The sequence below is a fragment of the Primulina tabacum genome, chromosome 14 (assembly GCF_025594145.1).
Source record: "Primulina tabacum isolate GXHZ01 chromosome 14, ASM2559414v2, whole genome shotgun sequence".
Taxonomy (NCBI): Eukaryota; Viridiplantae; Streptophyta; class Magnoliopsida; order Lamiales; family Gesneriaceae; genus Primulina; species Primulina tabacum.
Genome location: NC_134563.1, coordinates 31,303,842 through 31,328,923, shown reverse-complemented (window position 1 = coordinate 31,328,923; position 25,082 = coordinate 31,303,842). Strand labels below are relative to the sequence as shown.

General features: G+C 33.6%; 3 protein-coding genes across 3 annotated transcripts; all 3 read left to right on the top strand.

The window, feature by feature from the left end:
- Positions 1-981: 981 nt before the first annotated feature.
- Positions 982-3,969, top strand: LOC142524940 (small ribosomal subunit protein uS11m). The gene is made up of 2 exons (XM_075629098.1): positions 982-1,203; positions 2,859-3,969. Exons 1-2 carry the CDS (start codon positions 1,065-1,067, stop codon positions 3,491-3,493), a joined length of 774 nt encoding a protein of 257 aa, XP_075485213.1. The 5' UTR covers positions 982-1,064; the 3' UTR covers positions 3,494-3,969.
- Positions 3,970-7,389: 3,420 nt separating this feature from the next.
- LOC142525477 (acyl-CoA-binding protein-like) lies at positions 7,390-9,334 on the top strand. The gene is made up of 4 exons (XM_075629787.1): positions 7,390-7,525; positions 8,692-8,809; positions 8,904-8,966; positions 9,081-9,334. The coding sequence occupies exons 1-4, from the start codon at positions 7,514-7,516 to the stop codon at positions 9,155-9,157; spliced, it is 270 nt and encodes an 89-aa protein (XP_075485902.1). The 5' UTR covers positions 7,390-7,513; the 3' UTR covers positions 9,158-9,334.
- Positions 9,335-10,689: 1,355 nt separating this feature from the next.
- On the top strand, positions 10,690-12,216 carry LOC142525476 (ubiquinol oxidase 2, mitochondrial-like). The gene is made up of 4 exons (XM_075629786.1): positions 10,690-11,196; positions 11,308-11,436; positions 11,559-12,047; positions 12,156-12,216. Exons 1-4 carry the CDS (start codon positions 10,780-10,782, stop codon positions 12,213-12,215), a joined length of 1,095 nt encoding a protein of 364 aa, XP_075485901.1. The 5' UTR covers positions 10,690-10,779; the 3' UTR covers position 12,216.
- Positions 12,217-25,082: the final 12,866 nt, after the last annotated feature.

Below are 25,082 nucleotides of genomic sequence, written 5' to 3'. Positions count from 1 at the left end.
TAAAAGTTGAGCTCATTTGGTTATTTTGAAAAAGACAATTACAAGGTTTCATATATAGTCCACGTGAGATATCGTTAGAACGTAGATCCAATAGTTGGACTTGTATGCAAATAATTATGTGTTGCGGACTGTCAAATAAGGTTAAACCCATAAAAAAATAATCTAAATAAGATTTTGTGTTATTTGAGGTTTAATGCATCTAATATGGTGTGACCATAATGTGTAAGATAAATGGAAAGACTCTCAAAGCAAATTGCGTTCATCTGAAAGGCCAAATTTACACGGATTTACAAGAATATTGTTTATGAATTCAGATACGTTTTCATTTATTGATATGTGTTTCCTGATTATTTAAAATAAAATCTTGGGATTTAGAGATCGATTATTTCCATACCGTTTTGGGTAAAGAAAGTATCTCTTTGCACGACAAATGAACATGGACTTGAGGTTTTTGGAGTTTCGGCCATTCACCGAGGTTTTTGCTGGAATCCTGGAACATGTATGTGTTGAGATATGATTTTATTTACTGGAGAAAATTTTAATTATTTTTTTTTTGTAAAAAATAAAATTCTTTTTATCGGCTTTTTTAACGTGACCAAGTCGTAAAAATATGTTATATCTATACTGTATATAATATATAAATATACAAATAGTATTTTGGTGTAATTTTTAAAATATAAAAAATAACCTTGGTTTTTTGGAATATTTAAGAAAATAGACTTGATCAACTGTGTTTTTTAAAAAATAATCTCTGCAATTGTATTTGAACTATATTGTAAAATGTCATTTTTTAAAAAATAATTATGGACTAAGGTTAGATAAACACCATGTTTTTTTTCATTTGCATGAAAAATTTAATTTATATAAAAATCTTAAAAACTTATAAAAAATATATTTCAATTTATTTATTTGTATAAATAATTTAATAATGTGAGTTTATATATATATATATATATATATATATATATAACGGTTAAAAATAAAATCTAACCCTACGGCCTACGAACCCTTTGGTCGCTACTTTCACTTGTTTCTCGTTGGTATTGTGTATCGATCCCATAGCAATGATTTCCCGAAGTTCACTTCTCGGATCCATTTCTCGAGCCGGCCTATTCAACCAAACTTCTCCTGCGGCTGGAGTCCGATCTTTTCGAACCTTGATTGCCCTTTCACAATGCTCACAGAAGATCGATGCTTTTCCAGGTTCGTTCGAAATTCTTCATCCTTTTTACGGTATTCAGTTTTGTGTTCAGTTAGAATTAGTGCGTGTGCATTCGTTAATTGGTAGCTCCACTTGAATGTTCATGTGATAATTTCTCCGTTCTGATGAACCTGTAATTGATTTGTTGAGTGCTTGGTTACTTTTGATTTTTTTAAATGTTTATGCGTACTTGAGTTTATGCAATGGAGGTTTTATTTGAATTTTAGACCACCAGTCGTTTCATCATTCAATAGCTGCAACACTCTATTAAGTTTTGGATTATCATTTCGAATTTGGAAGAAAATTAATTTTGATTGACGAACTTATGTTTCATGCTTTTTTTAATTAATAAGCATGTAATGTGCATCTTTTTAAGGAATAGTCTAGGGAAATTTTAGTGTCTTCATCCAGTGGAAAAGTTTGAATGTCCACCTTTGGGGAAAGTTAACTGTTTTTTTGGGTGCAATCACCTAGGTGTTGTGTTAGCTATTGATGTGAAATTACAATTTGAAGTTGATTTTACAATTTCTCCGTTTATCTTTCAGTTTTTGTTTTAAAATTTTTTTGGACTCCACATTCATGGCATTCCTGTAAGAGTCGTCCCTAACTATCCGCATAATTTAGTGTTATGGATGGTCATGTTCTAAGTCGTACTCCTAGAACATGGAGCCATTTACTTTAAATGTCACATTGATACAGTAGAATAAATAATTTTATGATTCTGCTTTTAGCGTGCATGGGCTTGCTCGCCCTTAATCTTGTTAGATTAAGAATTAAGAATGTGTCATCCATGTAATTTTTTAGTTTTTTTTTTGCTGCATTTCTGTAGTATATTTTAATATATGGGGAAACCAAGTTTGTTAATGAGGATGTGGTTGAAGAATTTTTACTAGGAGTATCTTCTTTTCATATAATCATAATAAACCAAACTCACTAGGATGCAATCTTGCAAACAGCAAGTGTTGCACGTAGACATGAGCAGTTGAAATTGGATTCGTTACAATTTTTGTTTTCCTTTTTTCGTCCGCCAATAATATTTACGAGAGTGGAAAGTTGAGGTCTCATTTCACTGTGAATGAATATAGCTCACTCCCCAAGGAGACAATCATGCTTGTTTTGGCTACCGTAAAATCACACATGAGGGAAGCCACATGGTTCTGTTTTTTATTCATTTTGGGAAGTAGATAAATAAATAATCCTTTTTAAAAGTCTGGAGCTTTTAGTTGATAGATATATATATGATGCACATGCACGTCTGTGAGCGAGGTCAATACAAATAGCCGGTTTGGCCCTTCAACTTTCATTCGATTCCTATCATATGGATAATTTGGTTTAGTCCAAAGAACTGTACAGATTGATACTAGTTAATGAAAACAACCAATGGAAAGAGATCTGAGAAATTAGAGTGCAAAACTTGTTTAGAAGAACAAACTGATACTCCTTAAGCCTCTCAGTAATAGATTATTGTAAATGAACCATATGTTACACGATAAAATAGATTTCTCTTAATTTCTGGAGATTAGGATGCCCTTGGAACTTCCTAACTTTTTATTTCCCAAGTACTCAATTTGTAACAATTGCCGCAAAGGGAGTGTTGCCATAGTCTTCTCCATTCTCAACATGTACAGTTATTTTTTCCCAACTGCATGATGAGCAGGTACTGTAAAGAACTCTAGGACTGAGACGCCTCTACAGTCAACAACTTTGGGGAATCTGGGCTTGAATCTTGGTGTGCTAGGAATACCAAAGAATGTTTCTTTTCCGAACACATTTTGTTGCCGGAGTTGCTTTCATTCTGGACCTCAACTTGAGGTTGAAACAGGAAGGACTCAGAGATCAACAAACTATATTGAGGGGTTGCCTCTGCAATCTGGCAGTAATGGGTTTGGAAGATTTCCACTATATCCGAATAGAATAGTCGAGGCAAATGCGGATGTTGTCCACATAAAGCTTATGCGAAACAATGCCTTTGTCACCTTGACAGATTCCAAAGGTAACAAAAAACTGGGAATATCTGCAGGAAAACTGGCCGGAAAAGCCGGTAAGCTCACCCGATACTCGGGTGAAGCAGCTGCAGAGGACATAGGACATAAAGTAAGGCAAATGAAAATAAAGTCAGTGGTGGTGAAAGTGAATGGGTCGACCTTTTTCAGAAAAAAGAAGCTAGCAATCCTGAGCTTTAAAGATGGCTATTCGCATTCACGTGCAGATTCTCACCCGGTTGTTTACGTTGAGGACACCACTCGGAAGCCGCACAATGGTTGCCGTCGCAAGAAGCAGCGACGCATTTAATAGTTGCAACTGCACATTATACATAGACAGTCTGAACTTGGATAAAGAAGGTATTATTTTGTCACGGCAGGATCTATCCTGTGTATTGAAAATGTGTTCAACGTATCATCTATGGATGGGGAAACCGAAAGGGGCCGATTCTCTGTTTCTTTCTTTTGCTTATGCCGTAGGTCTGCCCGTTAGTTTTCACATCAGTCTAGTACACAATTGCATGTTTTGTTCTTTATATAATATTCTTATTATGTTCGGAAATTCACCATGGATTGAGAAAGTATTTTCTCCCTTTTTTCTGGCTCCTGGACGCCGCGGGTGTAAGTTGGAACTCTAAATCTTGATTGTAGAAATATGCACTCACTTGGTGTGTGACTCGAACTAAGGATCCAAGACCCGAAATTGTCTAGAATTGTCACTAATCCCGGTTGAGTAGCTTCTTACCTGGAAATAAAACAAATCTTTCGAGCTCTTGCTTGAAGCCAGTCTCATGCTACAACTTGACTTGATCTACATCTAGTTCGATAAATTTGATTTTACAGAATCTCGACAGGGTCGGATCGGAGGTTAGCAATTCAATGTCTAGAATTTCTGCCCCTTTGTAAAGACTTGCAATTTCGTGAAAAAATCAAGAACGACAAAATATTTTAGAAAAATAAATATCATAATTCGATATCAAGTATCTGAAATCGAGTAAAATTATTTGAATCTGTCTTGGATTTACCATCTGGGTCCATATAAATATAAAATCTCCTTAAAATAAATGTAATTAAAATTTGTCAATTAGTTCTAGAGTAGGTCTCTTGTGAGATGTTCTCATGAATCTTTATCTGTGAGATGAGTCAATCCTACCGATATTCATAATAAAAAGTAATACTTTTAGTATAAAAAGTAATATTTTTTCATGGATGACCCAAATAAGAGATCTGTATCACAAAATACGATCTGTGAGACCGTCTAATACAAGTTTTTGTCTTAGTTCTATGTGATATATAAATTAAAGCCCACTTGCTAAACCTATATAGAAATCACAATTAACTTGTGAGTAGGTATCTTGTGAGACGGTCTCACGAATCTTTATCTGTGAGACGGGTCAACCATACCGATATTTACAATAAAAAGTAATATACTTAGCATAAAAAGTAATATTTTTTCATGGATGACTCAAATAAAAAATTCGTCTCACAAAATACGACCCGTGAGATCGTCTCACACAAGTTTTTACCTTCCACTTGTGACATTTTAATCGAGTTGAAGCAAAAATATCACAAAAAATTCTCTCGAACCCGAACAACCCAACTCCTCCAACCCGAACTCGAACCAACCCGCCAACCCTATGTGACGTACATTGGAAAGTAGGGCCGACAACCACCCAGCGACAGATACTATGGGTCTAGGGATGGCAATGGGACGGGGCGAGAGCGGGTTTGCTATCCCCATCCCCGTCCCTTAATTATATCCCCGCTCTCATCCCCGCACCCATCCCCGGATCTACTTAATCAGGGAATCCCCGTCCCCGAATCCGCGGGGATAAAATCCTCGTCCCCGTCCCCGTTTGAAATACCCGAATATATTACTGTATTTATATATATATATATAACTGTATATGTATATATACATGTTATCGGGGTGGGTTTGGGAGGGTTTGGTATGGGGATATGATTCCCAAACCCGTCCCAATATATTTCGGGGATTTTTTAAAATCCCCGAACCCAAAACCAAACCCATTAACATATCCTCGAACCGTCTCGTTTCGAGTTTTTCCCGCGGAGCCCCGAAATTGCGGGGAAAATTTCCATCCCTATGTGGGTTTCTCATTAATAAGAATTGAAAAATGAGTAGAATTCAGATATCACTTCACCAATTCAGTCCAGCGAGCCATTCAACCCAGTTTTATTGATATCAAGTTTAATGGCCAATAATTAAACAATAATATTTTTTTAAAAAAAGTAAAGTTTCATATTTTTTATTAATAATTATAAAAATATAATGATTTCATAATTAAATTAAGGAAATGAAAAAATAATAATTAAAAGGAGGCTCATTTATTTTTCAAGGGGCCTGGATTTCAGACATCGGCGCCTGAGAATTTATTATTTTATTTTTGTATTATTGTATTTAATTTAAAATATCTTTCAAATGTTAAACAATGAGCCCGTTTGGTATCAAAAGTTTTTTGATTAAAAAAGTACTTTTTTAAGTTGGCTTTTAAAAGTGTTTTTTTAAGTAAAAGTTGTGTTAATATTGTGTTTGGATGAATAGATAAAAAGCACTTTTTAAATTAATAAATGTGTTTGGATACATATCATTAAAGTGTTTTTTTAACTCATTAATTTATATATATATTTTATAACGGATTTCTAAACTATGAAGAATTGCTCACTGTCAACCACCATACCAGGCAAACTACGAAGAACCTCCAAACAATTTTCAATGCTACATGGGTCATCTTTTGGTGTTTCGTGTATAGACTTTTGAGTCTCAAATTCTTGAAGGACACGATCAAGTTGATCGGCTAACCTAGTAGCAATGAGACCTCTTTTTTCCCCACTCTTCCTTCTTTTTCTCTTCCTTTGCTACATAGAGTTGTCAGCTCCCATTGTTGAGTTTTCCATAAATTCTTGGCTTTCAACATTAATATAAACATCACTTTGAAACTTTCCATCTAACTGAACATCCCAATCATTTGTATCATCGTTGAAATTATTATGAATTGGTTGATCCTCTGATGGTGCTATTGCAGCATAGCCAGTTGCTATGGAACCTTTAAATATATTTTCCAATAAATCTAAATTCTTGGGTCCCCTCAATCTAAACTTTGCATACTCGGGATTTTCCTGTAATTTGCAACGTAACAAAAAATAAATAAAAATAATTGATTAAAAATTTAAAATGTAATATATAAATTATGTAACTTAATCTTATCCTCCCACCAACTATTATCAGCTTGCACGGTCATCTTGTTATGATCCCAACCAAGGCCAGTCTCATTATTTCCAAGAAGTTGTGCCCACAGTGCAAAATATTTTCTCATAGAATCCCATTTATTTTTGAATTGTTTTTTATTCAAAGAAAGTCTCGTTCTCTCATGAAATTTTGAAACTAAATTTGTGTACCCCGTTTTGTTTAAATGTTTGGTAGACTTATTGCCGGATTCAATTTCTTCCTCACAAATTTTTAAAAATATTTCGGTATTCCGATCAATCCAATCCGCCTTATTATTCCCATCAGCAACAAATCCAGGTTCAACAGTCTCAATCGTATATCTAGGTAATTGACTTGGATTTGATAATCCTCGTTTAGGAGCTAACTTCGAATACATTCTATATTCAAAAAATAAAAATTAAAAAAACAATAGATTATCTAATTCACAATATCATAAATGAAAAAGTAATACAAACAAGGATTAAATAATATTACAGTAATATTATTGTATATAACATATTTTAATTAATATAATATTATATACGTAATACACAAGAATTGATGAATATTATATACGTAGTTGCAAAAAAATGGAATAAGCAAATACTTTCCCCTTCCTGACTTCCTGGATTTATCGGAGCATTGACCGAATTGTAACATAATTATCTAATTCACAATACGTAACACAGACGTAAATGAATAGGGAGTGTAGATTCTGCAGCAAAAAGAAAGCAGAAAAAAATGAACGAACAAAAAACCCGACGGAAAAAAAAAATTGTACCTTGTAGAAGAATGAAGAAAAGATTGAGAGGAGGCTACTGATGGATGTTTTTTTAAGGTTATTAAAAAAACTAGTGAAAAAAGCTCTAAAATAGGGCTTTTAAAAAAGCTCTAATTTTAACTTAAATAATTGTTTTTTTAAGCACTAAAAGCCCCCTCAAACTATTTAAAAATTTAAAAAACACTTTTTTAATGGTAGCTATAATATAATAACATAATAAAAATACTGCACGAAAGCAGCTGGATGCTTGAATCACTGGCCTGTGTTTACAGATCGAAGCTCAGTAAAAATCGTTTCCGATCCGAGAAAACTGAATTGAAAATATGAGTTTGAAGGTATGGTTAAATTAATCAAAAATTCTGTGTAGAAATTACTCTTACTATATATGTATTTTCGCAATTTGTGATTTTAAAATGGGTATGCATCAGTTTTTGAATCGATTCATGATTAGTACTAGATCTGTGAATTTGGGCTCGATTGGAGGATGGATTCTTTGAAAAATCCGTGGAAAAATCGGTCGATGTGGCTGATCTGTTGTTGGGGACAATTGGTTTGATTTATATAGTGATTTATTCTGGATTTGTGGCAAAATGATTTCTCGTTTATCCTCGTTTTCTAAGTTTTTTTATCCGTGTTCTTCCTAGGACATGAATCATTCTGCTGGAGTGAAAAAAGACTATCTATAAAATTTTCAAGTATTATGTTTTCTGTAAATAAAACCCAAAAAGTTATGAACTAAATTACATTTTTTGGGTGAAAAGATTTGATATTGTAGATGCCACGTGTTAGAATTTATAACTTCCGTAACAATGTGGACTGGTATACATATTATTCTAAACTATTCTGAAACATAAGATCATTTTTCCTGTTGCCCCCTACTCTATTAGCAGGTCACACGTCTAAGATAATAGATCGTTCATGTAATGAAAGCAAGAATCCATGTTCCCTTTTCTGTATATATACAATTTATGCTATTAGCCTACGCTGAATGTTAGAAGTTCTTTATATGTAGGGGGATATCCAGGGTCAGTGGGTGTAATACAGATATCAAATTCTTAATTCTTAGGATATCTGAATTGAGTTTTTAACGATGTCACATTTTCGATTGTGCTTGGTGTATTTTTTAGTTTTTAAGAGTTGTGGAACTACTCATACGAGAATTATGAGTACCCAATGGATGAAGATTGGGAATCTAAAAACTAACTATCCAACAAGTCGAATTCGATTGTAAAAACGGAACATAGTAGGATATCACGGTAGTTGACTCAGCTTCCAAGTGGTACTGATAGATATCAAATGAACTAGTATACAAATTATAAATTAGTTTCATCAGCTTTGATCTTGATGAATTGGGCCAGTCGAAGCTGAAGCAGAATCAACTGCAGGATCTTGTTTTCTTTCTGATAAATGTTTGTACTAGTAGATGATTCTCCTTGCTTACCCTATTTTTTATTCTTGAATGATTGCTGAAAAATTTACCGGAACCATTTGATGGCTTTAGGAGGAATTTGAGGAGCATGCTAAGTTAGCGAAGACGTTACCCGATACTACTACCAACGAAAACTTGCTTATCCTATATGGACTTTACAAGCAAGCTACAATTGGAGACGTCAACACAAGTCAGTTTTTACTAAAATAATTTCACTTTATATATCTCTGTTCTCTTCTGCATATTCAGGGTAAAAAAATATATTCACCCTTGTGCAAGAACAGGCCGTCCTGGTATTTTTAACCAGAGAGATAGGGCAAAATGGGATGCATGGAAAGCCAATGAAGGTGTATTATTCGCATCCCAGTGAAACAAACCCTTCTTGTTATTCTATAACTACTGACGTTTGACAACTTGATCACCATGCTTGCCTCTCCTTTTGTTTTGTCAAATTCTTGCAGGAAAATCGTGCGATGAAGCGATGAGTGATTACATCACTAAGGTGAAGCAACTGAAGGAAGAAGCAGCTGCTGCATGATGATTTTCTTGAATCAACTGTTTGTCTTTGGTTTTCTCTGTGTTATGATATTTGTGGTATCTGGTGTTTAGTGACCTGTGGTTCTGTATCCGTGCTTCGGATATATGTTATGATCGTTACGTTATCGGCCAATTTTCGTACAGACTGCCATGGTTGAATTACATTGAACTTCTTGAACTAAGTCTAATCATATCGTGTTTGAATTAAATACATTTAGATTAACTCCGCTTGAAAATATGTTCCAATCATATTTGTGAGCATATGAAGCCCGACTCGAATCTCGAATATCATTTGATTCATACTCGAAACTATCGAATATGGAACTAGCTCGAATATAATCGGAACATATTTTCAAGCTGAATCTGTTTCCTAATATTTTTGTTTGCGTTTGGTGCCACCACTCCTCGTATGTATATTTATGGGATTAGTTAATTAAATATGAAAGGAGAAAATTATTAAAAATATAATATATAATGACCAAATAATCGAAAGAGGAAGGAATAAAATTATATTATTTCCTATTCTATGTTGGGGATTCGTAGATTATCTAAATCATATTATGTAATAATTATATAAATGGTATGCATGTATTAGGTAATTAGTCGTGTATCATATCACACTAATATATAATATATTATAAATGTAATAATATTCGTTACTCATCAAACAGAACAAATTATTGTTATGTTCTAATTTTCAGATTCAATATTTTTTTTATAAAAAGTAATATTTTTTCATGAATGAATGAATATATGTCTCGTAAAATTGACTCGCAAAACAGTGGATATATATATTGTGAGATATATATCTTATTTTGTATTACTTTTTCTTGTGAATATCGGTAGAGTTGACCTATCTTACAGATAAAGATTCGTGATATCGTCTCACAAGAGACTTACTATGTATATATATGACAAATTTCTTTTGATCGATACCTTTTTCCATTACTATTATCGTGGGGATTTGTTTTATTAGTAATAATTAATTAGGGAGATTGGAATATGAATTTGTCAAACTGGCACAGAGTTTGGACGCACGCAACGTCTTCTAAACTTGCTCCCCAAGAAAACAATACCAACAGACTATATCTAGGTCATAAATGATAACATGTCAGTTTCCTATATTGCCCCTTAATTATTACCAAGTCCTAATCAATAAAGTTTTTAAAATCTTTTTTTTAAAAAAAAGATTTTAAAATAATTTCTATGTTATTATATAACTTGATAAAAAAAAATTGTGATATATTTAGTTCTGATATAATATAAAAACGTATATTTTAATTCTAAAAGTTCAGATTATATTAATTTTCTTTTATTTAAAAATAAAACATATAAATACTTGTTTATGGGCATGTCCGTTATTGTCATTTCAAATGTATCTAGAGTGCGTGCAGTCCACCTTCGGATGTCCAAGGTCAAAACTGGCAAGCCACCATTGATTGAGCGTGGGCTTCCAAGCGATAAGTTCGCGTAATATTACCGCAATACCCCTCACTATAAATTCCATGCAGCACCCAACCGATATTTCAGACAAATCTTCGGAGAATATATCACAAACTTGTGCTTCAAGTTCTTCACGAATTCTCATAAATTTTCTTTAATTCGATTTGATTCTCAGAAAGGATGATGATTATTAGGAGCAGAGCCATCAGGGCGGCGAAATCGGCGCTACACCACGCGGGCTCGCGATACTTTTCCGCCGCCACAGCACTCGGTGGTGCTGCGAAGGACGCAGCATCGCTAAGGGGATACACTCACGGCGGCGCTACCGGTTTTTTGAGCATAAATCTCGAAAATCATTCGGGGAAGACATGGACGAGGTTTCAGGCTGTGGGGGTCCGTAAATGCAGCACTCTGACCTTGGGTGAAAAGCAACGGCAGGAGGAGGGGGAGGAGAAGGTGCAAGCCGGAGCATCTGTAGGCGCCGCTGCTTGCGGTGGTGGGAATGGTAACAAGGGTCTAGTGGTCAGTTACTGGGGCGTTGAACCTGCCAAGATTACTAAGGAAGATGGCACGGAATGGAAGTGGAACTGCTTCAGGGTAAAAAAATTTATTATGATGTTTTTTCTTGTTACAGATTAATCTTTATTATTCCTTATTTCGAGATTTAACGAATTAATACTTTTGGGAAATGAATGATAAAATAATCAGCCATGGGAGACGTACAAAAGTAATACGTCGATAGATCTGAAGAAACATCATGCACCGGTGACATGGATGGACAAGATGGCGTTTTGGACGGTCAAGGCTCTTAGATTACCCACTGATTTATTTTTTCAGGTATTGGTTGAACTTTGATTCAATGTCTTTGGCCATGAAAATATGAAGTGCAGAAGAATTATGAATCGGGTGACAATTTTAAAACAAGTTAGGATCTTGTAAAAAACGTTTAACCTTTACAGAAGCGGTACGGATGCCGGGCAATGATGTTAGAAACAGTGGCAGCAGTCCCCGGCATGGTCGGAGGCATGCTGCTGCACTGCAAGTCCCTGCGCCGATTCGAGCACAGCGGTGGCTGGATCAAAGCATTGCTAGAAGAAGCAGAGAATGAAAGAATGCATCTGATGACATTCATGGAGGTGTCCCAACCACGATGGTACGAGCGAGCCTTGGTGTTCACGGTCCAGGGAGTCTTCTTCAACGCCTACTTCCTCGCGTATCTGGTTTCCCCCAAAATGGCTCACCGGATAGTGGGGTACTTGGAGGAGGAAGCCATTCACTCATACACTGAGTTCTTGAAGGAGCTGGACAAGGGGAATATTGAGAATGTGCCAGCACCGGCTATTGCTCTTGACTACTGGCGCTTGCCCCCGGGGTCGACTCTCCGTGATGTAGTCATGGTGATTCGTGCGGACGAGGCTCATCACCGCGATGTTAACCATTACGCATCGGTACATCCATAATTTTAAGCCTGATTTATTAATGTATTAAGGCCAAGACACATAAAAATCTTGCTTCCGGCCTGGACTGATTTCTAACTAAGTCACATTTGTTTGTAGGACATACATTATCAGGGACATGAACTGAAAGCAGCTCCAGCACCACTTGGATATCATTGATTCTTACATAGAGGTCTTGTTATTATTATATATCGTATTAATTACTACTAAAACTCACTGAAAAGAAGAAAAAAAAAGAGACCTGCAAGGGATATGAACAGTGGATGTAATAGTTTTTAAGCTTTTTATGTTCTGGATTTTGTATTTGACAAAATGGTTTATCTTCTTGAAGAATATTTAGTATTTACTATTACCATTGTTGCTACTGCTGTTATTATTATTTTTAATTTGATGAATCATGGTTTAAATTTGCAGGGTTATGACTTAGCTGCCTGAAGCAGCCTCCTGCTGTAAGCAAAATTGAAAGGAAGCTGCTTCTTTGAATGTACAAAACAAGGATGCCAATTTTGTGCATCTTTTTTGTCTCTTGTTTGTTTCTGAAAAGATAAACAGACCCAATATACAAAACTTCAACACAATCAATATCCATGCAATTTTGTGAGAGATTGAAAGATTAAGTAGTATTTTTAAACATCTATGTTACATTAAAAGATTAATGAGTGGCATACTTTTAATATCTTTGTTGCCATAAAGCAAAGCCAAAATGAAACCAACAAGAAACTCAAGCTGATCAGGAAAGGTTAGAGCATTCCTTGTACATCGTACTCGTGGAATATCGTTAGAGGAGTTTCCTTTGAAACAGGCCTGTGTTCGGACCAGAACTCTAAGCTAACGAACGGTCCCTGTCCCCCGGTGAAGGAGATATTTCTGTAGTTGGTTGATGTCGAACCGGTTTCGTAATGCTTGCCACGCCAAGACATTCATCAACGAGCATCCATTCGCCTAAAGAAGTAAGAGGATTCCCGTGTTTGATCAACAAGAAAGATTTGAATTTGGACAAATTAAATTGTGACCCGTAACAAAATAAAAGAGATGAAAATCAATTGTGTCGGCGGTGACCGACAATCATAGACTATATCGTTTGACAAAGTGTGCACAAACCGTCTCAACAAAAATTTGGGAAGCGTATATGTCTCTTATTTTCTGCTCTCGAGCTCCCGCAATCAATAATTGATGGTATGAGATGTCTATAAATAACAGCGATTGAGATTCCTAAACACACATTTCATATGAACTGTAATACTCGATCTGCTTCTGCATATTTGTTTATTATGTTCATTTACGTGTAAAAATATGTTTTTTTGAGAAAAACTCTAATATATTGTATTAGAGCCATGATACAATATATTTTCTTTATTTTTTTGAAAATCCAATATCGTGATTTTTTGGAAAATTTTATTTCTGAAAATTTACGTAAAAAACTTGAAATTTGAAGTTCAGATATCATAATATTAAGAAATTTACCAGAAAATTTCTCTCGAGTACCTGTAGGATAACTTTGTTCTCAGTTGAAGTCTTGAAGACGATAATTTGTTTCTGAAATTTTTGATATGAAACTCTGGGATTGAAAATTGTTTCTGAAAATTGAAAATAGTTGAAGATAATTGTTTTCAATTTTACAAAACTGGAGGAATCAAGTTAATGATAACACGGTGGTTGTCGGCAGACGAAGTACCACTTTTGGACAAAATTCAAAGCAATCACGTCATTGTACTCAATATTTATCTATTTGAAAGAAAACTAAAATTGTGCTATTAGTCGGACTAATTGTACGAACTTGATTGAAAATTAAATTCAAAATTAAAATTTTGGCTCTTCCAAAAATAAAAATTTTAATTTGGAAATAATTTTCAAATTAATAAAATTTGACTTTGATTTTATATTTTAAAAATTTCAAGTTCAATGCAATTTTCAATACTTGTTTAGAATTATTTTTACATGTTAGATATATGTAAAATATTATGAGTATTTATTTGATGAACGTGCAAGTTTAATATTATGCTTGCATTTATTCTTGAAAGTTTTTAAATGCAAATTATATTGAAATATTTTGGTACTTCAAGATTCATATTAAATTATATTAAATTGTTTATAATTTTAAATGAACATATCAAGTAAAATGTGAAATAAAGATAATTTATGAACAGTTTTGACTTATAAAGATTTACATAAATGTAGATAATTAAGTTGAATAATAATTTTAAGTTGACGTAAGATAACATGATCAAATGAACGATTTGTAAATATTTTTCTTTCATCCGATTAAAACTTTCTAAACTCTCCAACTCTCTCTGCAGATGATATATTTTGTTTTTATGAGGTGTATGCTTAGGAACCACAATGGTTGATATTTATGAGTCTCTCACACCATCAATAAGTGATTGTGGTACCATGAGAATAAAAAAAAAGGCATATACGCTTCTCAAATTTCTAAAGTCGAGGTGACGTATGCACAATTAGTCAAAAGATGTAGGCTATGGTTGTCCCCGCTCACAACACAATTGATTTCCCTTTCTTTTATTTTGGTATAGGTCACAATCTTATTCGTCCAAATTCAAATCTTTCTTACATTCTCCTATTTGGCCCATACACATATCATTCACCATAAGAGAAAAAAATGCATAAATCATAGCGATAAGTCATGTATAAAAGAATATTATTTTACATGTATCATAATGCATTATGCTTCTCAAATCTGTGTAACTTAATAAAGAAAAATTTATGTTTATTCGAGTTACAAATTTATTAATATTTTTCGAATCAATGAAGGTGTGCACAACAAATATGAGAAAATATCACATTAGAGTTTCATCAATTAGTTTTTATAACAAAATTACACAAAAAACCTAGTCTCATCTTTTCTATATAATCCTTAAATTTCAATGGTGGCATGCATTTAATTAAAGGATTTGCAATCATCGTTCGACATCCATTTTCGTATCTTTAACACATTCTTGTATGGCTAAATACTTAATGTCGATGTGCTAACTTCGGCTACCACTTTTTTTTTTAGCAGCCAGCGTAGTCTGAATCAGAGTACCCAATTACTTTCAAATTCTCAGTTCTTCTGAACATAAGCATATAATCTTTGGTCTCTTGAAGTTACATCATCACTTTCTTTGCAGCTTTCCAGTGGTCTAAACCTGAATTACTCTTATATCTTCCCAACATCCTAACAATAAATACAATGTCATGTCTGCTGCAAACCTGAGCATACATCAAGCTTCAGACATCAGAAGCATAATGAATGTTTTTCATTTGTTCCTGCTCTAAATTATTTTTTGGGCATTGGCTCAAATTGAACTCCAGTGACATAAGATGCATCACTTATATCTTTCATATCAAAGTTTTTATAGAGAAATTGTTTCACCTCATATAACAAGACATTGTCATTGGTTGTAAGTAATATATTATCCACATATAGAATAAAGAAACAAATCTTACTTCACCGACATTCTGCTATATACATTGATCCATGATGTTGTATATGAATCTTAATAAAGAGATTACATCATGAAATTTCAAATACATTGACGATAAGCTTGTTTCAGTCCATATATAGATATCTTAAACTTATATATCAAGTGCTCACAATTACTAGAGGAGAATCATTCAAATTGTTTCATATAAACATCTTCCTCTAGATCTCTATTGGAAAAAGCCTTTTTCACATCAATTTGCTGTAAATCTAAGTCAAAATATGCAAGTAATGCTAAAAGGATACGAAAATAATCTTTCTTAGATGCAGGAGAAAAACTATCCATATAGTCGATTCTTTTATGTTGAGTGAATCATTTAACGACGAGTCTTGTTTTATATCTTTCAATATTACTTATAAGTATTTCTTTGCTTTGAAGATCCATTTACCTCCAATGAATTTTACACCATCAGGCAATTGAACAAGATCACAGACTCCATTAAATGCCATAGAAATAATCTCTTCTTTCATAATATTAAACCATAGTTTGATTCATTACAACTCCTGACTTGTAAAAATGTTTTAGGATAATTTTCGTCTTCGATTTTTAAGTCATATTCTTGTAAATACACAATATATTCACCAGAAATCTCCAATATTCTTATTCTAGTAGATCTCATTAGGTTGTTTTGTTGATCAACCCTTTTTTGTTGTTCCTCATTAACAACTTAATCTATTGTATTTTCATCAGTGATTTGTGGAATTTCGGTAACCGGCTGTCTAACACCCGTTTGGCCCAGAGGGGTGTGAAAAATTATGTCATTGTAACGATAATTCCCATTAATCAAGTCATTCTCAAGAAAATTTGCATTCCTTCACAATTCTAGTGTCGTGATATAGACAATAAAATCTCTACCTGCATACTCAATGAAATATTTTCTTACAGTTCTTTGATCCAGTTTCTTTCATGTGGTTTGTAAGTTCTTATCTCTAAAGGATGGTTTGAACTCGGTTTAATATATACACAGAAGTCGAAAGATATTCAGTCCACATGGATTTAGGAAGTTTGGAGCTACTAAACATGTTCCATACCATGTCTAATAATGTTCAGTTTCTCCTCTCAGCTACGTCATTTTGGTTCGAAGAACTAGAGATAGTATATGGGGAAACAATCTCATGCTCTTGGAGGAACTTCGCAAAAGGACGAGGTACTTGTCCATTCTCAATGTATCTACTGGTTCTCACGTTCTTAATTTATTTTTTCGCGTTGTTTATCCACTTCAGCCTTGAAAACCTTAAATGTTTCAAGTGCTTTGTTTTTGTTATTAAGCAAGTAGATATACATATATCGTGAATAATCATCAATGAAAGAGATGAAGTATTTCGGACATTCATGTTCATATCCGGACAACAAATATCTAAATGTGTGATTTCTAATATTTATGTACTCCTCTTGGCACCCTTTTTAGACTTATTGGTCCACTTTCCCTTAATACAGTTTACGTAAGTCTTAAAATTAATAAAATCTAAAGTATTAAGTACTTTATCATCACTAATCTTTTAATTCTATCTATAAAGATATGTCTCAATCTCTGGTGCTACAATATAGAAGAATAATCATTGTAACACATCTTCTAATACATCTTCTAGCATGCCAAATGATATTTTTTTAAGAAATAGAGAAAAGACTATCAATTATTGTACAATTTCCAACAAGATTTGATTTATAAAATAAATTTATCGATTTATCCAAAAACTGAAAGAAATAGCCAAGAGATACAATATATGAAAATGAAATTAAATTCCTATAAAAACTAGGAACATAAATGGTCTTTTCTAACTTTAAAATAAAATAATTATTCACCACTACGTAGCAAGTCTCAGTACGCTACATGCGAAGGCATCTTGTTTCCTAAATAAATGCTTTGATCATTTCTTAGAGGTTTTCTTAGGTTTTGTGTACCCTGCGAGGTATTTGTAGCATGGATTGTAGAACCAAAATCAATCCACCATGTGTTATAAATCATATCAACCATATTATATTCACAAGGGCAATGAAATTGGAGTATCATTTTTCTCAAGTCATTCTCTGAATTTTGTGTACTCATTCTTCATGTGTCCCTTATTTTTTAAAGGAAAAAACTTGGATTCTTTGTTGGTGTAAGGTTGGAGCGGAATTTTCCTGTTTTTCCTTTGATTTGTTTCTTAATATTTCCTTATGCTGTCACTATAACATTATCTCTCATTTCTATTACCAACATCCATTCTTCTTGAACACACATGTGCATTAATTCACTAATTGACAACTTATCTTTATATATGTTATAAGATATTTTGAAGGGCTCATATTGTTGTAGGAGAGTGTATAAAATATAGTGCCCAAGAAAATTTTCAGACATTTCCACCTCAAGTGTCTTGATTTGAGCTTCTATTTCCCGCATCTTAATTATGTGCTCTTGCACACCACTCACACTAGTGATCAGTCATAAAGAGAATTTCAAAATCAGAGTACTGACAAGTACCTTATCTGAAGACTGAAACTGTAATGCCTGAGATTCTTGTTGATATGTCTGAATTGATATATGTAGTATGAATAAGGCGATGAAAGAACAGACGTGGAGAAGCGCCGTTGCAAATTGAGTTTATTGGTAAAGAAAGACCGCACCCGCGCCAGGATTTATACCGCACCCGCGGTGGTTGGGCAATAGGGTACATTTTTGGGCAGAATATGCACCGCACCCGCGGTGCCAGACAGAGCGCACCCGCGGTTCTACTACAGTAGAGGCAGCGCACCCGCGGTGCAAGACAGAGCGCACCCGCGGTCGCTGTTTCTGAAATTTTGGATGATGATCAGTACGCCTAGCGCACCCGCGGTGTGAGAAATACCGCACCCGTGGTGAAACGTGCAGTAAGCACATTCAGCCATGTGCCTTACATGCAATGTGATCTATATATATATATATATATATATATATATATATACCAAATCCTCGTTCTTCCTTAAGCAAGAAACGAGAATTCCCTCAGAAATCTTCCAAGTTTGATGTGGTGCTAGATTTGGGATTTTATACCAACCAGTTATCAGAATTTAAATCCGAGCACAGTTCTACGATCCTCTCGGCGACAGCTACAACTGTACGTAAGTTTTACTACGTTTTGAGATGATTTGAAAATATGATGTTAATGGAATTGAAGATGATTCATATATGTTGTTCTCGAGACAGTAGATATCGTTTAATCGAAACCGGACTGAAGAACAAATACAGTATGGAATTATTATGATTTTCGAAAGATATTGGTTGGGATTTGATATCAGATTCGTATCGTTAATTGACTATGAATTGAGAGTTGATTAGTATTATGGGTTCGGGATATACTAATCAGTATATATTTGAAGTCAGATCGAAGAACGGACTGTTTGTACAATCGTAATGAAATTCTGAAGCGGTATAACGGAAATTGTATATGAAGTATATTGATATCAATTATGAATTGTGGTATTTTATTTGCGATGTTGAGATTTACGGAGTTATAGAGACTGCATAGTGATACCGTCGAAACATCAGTAAATGGAATTCGATCAGATCAGTATTGATGAGATTGTATTATTATGTCATTGACATTGATCAGATTATGTATTGATTTGAGTATTGATCAGAACAGGTTCTGAACTGAGCTATATACTGATATTGTATCTATGCGATTTTCCTTTGCCAGATTGGGTATGGACAGATTGGAATATGAGACTTCGTCTTCATCAGACTGAGAAGAGAAAGGTATAAATCGATGTTAACTGGGAGATCGGCTTGAGTGAGATTTAACTCGAGTTTCCCTAAACCACATACTTGTATGGTATTGTTTTTATACCTTTGTGTTTCAATGATTATGTTTATTCTATTGAATTAGAAGTAGAAAGCAGAGAGCTATTAAGTGAGAGTCACTGACAGAGGGGTTAGATGTTGACAGTATAGTCACTGACCCATTGCACCTTGTCAGACTAGGCTTAGTCTTGGTAGATACACCAAGGCACTGGACGTTTGGTGTATCGATGTGCTTAAGATACAGATATGTTCTTATTGTAGATTATTCGATACAGCTAGACCAAAGTCCAGAAATAAGAACGTACCGCCACTGCGACTGGTGGTAGTAGGTGGGAGACTTGTTACGTTCTTATTCACCGGGATCCCTAGACTAGATTAGAATGAGAGATGAGTCGAGTCTTAGATATTGAGACTAGAATTTGATTTACAGATCCGTACCGATTTATGTTTCGTAGATTACGATTCATGTTTTATTTACAGACTGATATTGATATATGTTGTTTGATTATGCTACATGTGATAAGATATAATTCATGCTTTTATGTTAATTCAGTTAACTGCATGTATACATTATTTATACTGGGATTTATTCTCACCGGAGTATCCGGCTGTTGTCTTGTTTGTATGTGTGCATGACAACAGGTGAGACAGGATCGGGGTCAAGAAGATGATGAGAGAAGATGAGTTAGAGTGGTGATTCCGGACTTGGATGTAGACTTGGTTTAATACTTGAAATTTAGTAGTTGAACCTTAGACTAGTTTGAATAATTGTTGTACATTGTTGTACTTTTATACTGAGATGTATATACGTTTTATTTCACTACGTTCCGCACTTACATTTTAAAAAAAGAAAAATTTTTAGACCCTGTTATCTTAATTGATAATTAAATCCCATTTTCATAAAGATCAACATCGTCTCGAACAATGTTTCTACTAATAGCAGTTGATACATCTTTCCATATAGTATAATCAATGTCCACGCGTCTCAACTGAAGAAGAATTGTTTCTTTCCATATTTTATAGATATCGTCCTTTAGTTCGAGAATGTCACATTTCATAATAAAAAAACTCGTAGGTTGCATAACTGCATAAAAATATATTATGCTTATAAATTTAAAATTTTGAGGTATATATCATATTTTACCAATATAAATCATGTCACAAAAATCTAGCGACATAAAACTTGCTTGTAGGCTAAATTTTTAATTCAATAAGATTTTTCTATAACTTTATGATAAACTATCAAAATATATTTTCTCTTAAATCCTATGGGTATATTAATACAATATAATTTTGATATTATCAAAATTGATTTTCCCTTAACAACCCTCTTATTCAAGTGACAAATGTGTTATTATTCACATCTCTTAGGGCCAAACAGGTGTTAGACAAACTGTTACAGAATTTCTACAAACCACTGATGAAAATTAAGTAAATCGAGTTGTTAATGAAGAATAACAAGAAATTGTTGATCAGCCAAACAACCTAAGGAGATCTACTTGAATAAGAATATCGGCGATATCTAGTGAATATATTGTGTATTTACAAATATCAGACTTTAATATCACAGCTGAATATTATCCTGAAACATTTTTACAAATCAGAATTTGTAATGAGTCAAAACTATGGTTTAATATTATGAAAGAAAATATGAATTCTATGGCATTTAATAGAGTTTGAGATCTTGTTCAGTCGTCTACTGGTGTAAAATCCATTGGACGTAAATGATTTTTGAAAACAAAGAAATACTCATAAGCAAGATTGAAAGATATAAAGCAAGTCTCGTCGCTAAAGGATTCACTCAGTAAGAAGGAATCGACTACACGAAGATTTTTTCTCATGTATCTGATTTTCTTCGTATCATTCTAATATTAGTTGAACGTTTTGACTTAGATTTGCAACAAATTGATGTGAAAAGACTCTTTTTCAATAGAGATATAGAGGAAGAAGTTTACATGAAACAACTTGAAGGATTCCCCTCAAGTAAAGGTGAGCACGTGGCATGTTAGCTTAAGAAATCTTTATATGGATTGAAACAAGCTTCTCGTCAATGGTATTTGAAATTTCATAATGTTATTTCTTCATTCGGATTTGTAGATAACGTTATAATTTTCTTAATTTACCCACAAGAGTGAATGAAAAATACATTTTGGTAGTTTTATCATAAAATTACGGGAAAATCTTATTGAATTAAAAATTTAGCCTACAAACAAGTTTTATGCCGCTAGATTTTTGTGATATGATTTACATTGGTAAAATATGATATTTACCTCAAAATTTTAAAGTTACAAGCATATTATATTTTTATGCAGTTATGCAACCTACGAGTTTTTCTATTATGAAATGTGACATTCTCGAACTAAAGGGCGATAACTATAAAATATAGAAATAAAGAATTCTTCTTCAATTGGGGCATATTGACATTGATTATGTTATATGGAAAGATGAACCAACTGCTATTAATGGAAACAACATTCGAGACAATGTTGATCTTTATAAAAATGAGACTGATATAATCGACTCTACATATTATTCATAAATACTAAGATCTTTTCTGGTATGCGTGGTTCCGTCGATCAGCACAATAATATTAAAGAATTACTGAAGGTTATTGATGAGCAGTTTCAGTCTTCATGATAAAGCACTTGCCAGAACCATAATTATGAAATTCTCTTTATTATTGATCACTAGTGTGAGAGGTGTGCGAGAGCACATAATTAAGATGCGGGACATAGAGGCTCGACTCAAGACACTTGAGGAGGAAATATCTGAAACTTTTCTTGGGCACTACATTTTATGAATTCTGCTACAACATCATGGGCCCTTCAAATATCTTATAACACATATAAGGATAAGTTTTCAATTAATGACCATGTGTATTCAAGAAGAACGGATGTTGGTAATGAAAATGAGAGATAATGTTATAGTGACTGCACAAGGAAATATTAAGAAACGTGCCAAAGGATAAAGGGGAAAATTCCGTCCCAACCTGATACTGACAAAGAATCCAAGTTTTTTCTTTTAGAAAAGAAGAGACACATAAAGAATGATTGCACAAAATTTAGAGAATGACATGAGATAAAAGGTATTCCAATTTCATTTCTCTTATGAATATAATATGGTTGATATAATTTATAACACATAATGGATTGATTCTGGTTCTATAATCCATATTACAAATACCTCGCAGGTTATACGAAACTTAAGAAAACCTCTAGGAAATGATCAGTGAGACTTGCTATTTAGTGTTGAATTATGATTTTATTTTAAAGTTGGAAAAGACAATTTATTTTTCTAGTTTTTCTAAGAATTTAATTTCAGTTTCAAATCTTGTACCTCTTGGTTATTCCCTTTAATTTTTGGACAAATCGATAAATTTATTTTATAAATCAAATCTTGTTGGAAATTATACAATGATTGATAGTATTTTCTCCATTTCTTTAAAAAATAATAACATCATTAGGCATGTTAGATGATGTATTAAAATATGTGTTATAAATTAGGATTCTTCTATATTGTGGCATTGGAGATTGGGACACACCTTCATAGAGAGAATTAAAAGATTAGTGAATGATTGAGTACTTAGTACTTTAGATTTTAGTAATTTTAAGACTTACATAGACTTCATTAACATGAGTACTGAAATATTAGCAATCATACATTGAGATATTTATTGTCTGAACATGGAGATGCAAAGTCCGAAATACTTCATCTCCGTCATTGATGATTATTCACAATACATGTATATCTACTTGCATCATAATAAAAACGAAGCACTTGAAGATTTCTCATGATAAAGGGGGGAGACCTCTTCCTACCCTCTTCCGAGCCTGGTTCTTCCCAGAACCTGAGAATACAACTGGGATCTTCCCCCTTGTTATTAACATTTTGGGAAAAAAAAAAAAAACAGTCTTGGAACCTAGTACTTGCATTCCAAATCACCCTCTTTGTCAGCCTAAAGTTCCTCACTTCCATACTTTCGGACAGTCCATGGCAGGGGGGGGACTTAGTGCAGCCGTATCCCAAGCATTTCTCATGAAAGAGACATTTAAACAATGAAATAGAACCAGTGCTCCTCGACAGCCACTTCTCCAACTCGGATTCCGAGCCTCGTGATGATATAGATGTGCTGCATAATAATACTCCTTGGGACATTGATGTGCCTATTGCATTACGAAAGGGGACCAGGTCACGTACAAAACATTCAGTGGCCAAGTATGTAGCATACAGACATCTATCAGCTTCTATTAAGGCACTCATCCCAAATCTAACAGGTACTCAAGTCCCAACTACAGTACAGGAAGCTTGGACTGATCCCAAATGGAAAAAAAGCTCTCCTAGAATAGATGAAGGCACTTGAAACAAATGGAATTAGGGAAATTGTTCATAAACCCAAGGAAAAGGTATTAGTTGCATGGAAGTGGGTATTTACTATTAAATACAGGGCTGATGGTTCCACTAAACGATATAAAGCAAGATTGGTTGCAAAAAGATAAACAAACCTATGTGGTGGATTATCAAGAAACCTTTGCATGAGTTGCCAAGAACAATACGGTAAGAGTGTTGTTGTTCTTAGCAGCAAATCTAGATTGGCCACTGTATCAATTCGATCTGAAGAATGCATTTTAAATGGGGATCTTGAGGAGGAGGTATACATGGAATTGCCACCAGGTTTCGATGAGGAAAGGAAGAAGGCTAAGGTATGTAAATTGAAAAAGTCATTGTATGGATGAAAACAATCTCCACAAGCCTGGTTTGACATGCTGTTCGTGATGAATTAGTGTTGTGTATTGGTTTGACGGGCTCTAATCAAGCCTATTCTTTTCTGTGCACCCCAGTTCCATCACCTCCTTTGTTGTTTATCCCTTGAATGACTGTTGTCTAGAAGTTGTGTATCTTGCCAATGCATGCCTTCATTTTGAGGCTTTGTGCAAAAGAAAAGCTTCTCATTAGAGACCGTCTCTCTTTCCTTGTTGACAAGAATTGTGTTCTACGCTCTGGGCTCTTGAAGTCTATTGATTCTCTCTTCTTCGAGTGTCATTTTTCTAAACAGATTTGGATCAAGATTAAGGATTGGCTTCACATCCATTACTGTATGTCTATCATCTGTGCTGCTTTGAAGTAGTTCAAGCGTGCCTACAACAAGTCTTCTCCTGTTAATATATCTTGTTTGCTCGCCTTCTCAACACCGTTTGTGCTATTTGGAAAGCCAGGAATGCTATGATACTTGGTAGTGAAGTCCTCTCAGTGGATGCTTTATTTTTCAAGATCAAAGTTTATGTTTTTCCTTATCTAAACTTATATTTTCATAACAGCTTTATTGGTAATGTTTGTGCGCTACTGCGCTTGATATATTTTTAATTGAGTTTTAATTTGTTTATATTTATCTTTTATATTTATTATTTTGAGATAAATTATTATTTAATGCTGATGAAATTATTATATGAATTAATAATAAGTATGTAAATTATATATATCAAAATTTCTATAATTAATGTTTAATTAACATATTTACAAAATCAAACGTGAAATATATATACGGAAGGCAAAAACAATATCCCACAATATAAATGTATTATTTTAATTTTCAAATCAGTTATATAATTTATTTATCTTTGGTATTTAATTCACTATAAAATTATTTAATATAAAGTAAATAAAATTAAACTATTTTATTAATTACTTAAACTAATTTATTTATTTATTTAATTTTATTTTTAGTTCATAAAGATAAATTTAATAAAGAATTTTTTTCATTAAACTTGTTTGAATTAATTATTTTATTAG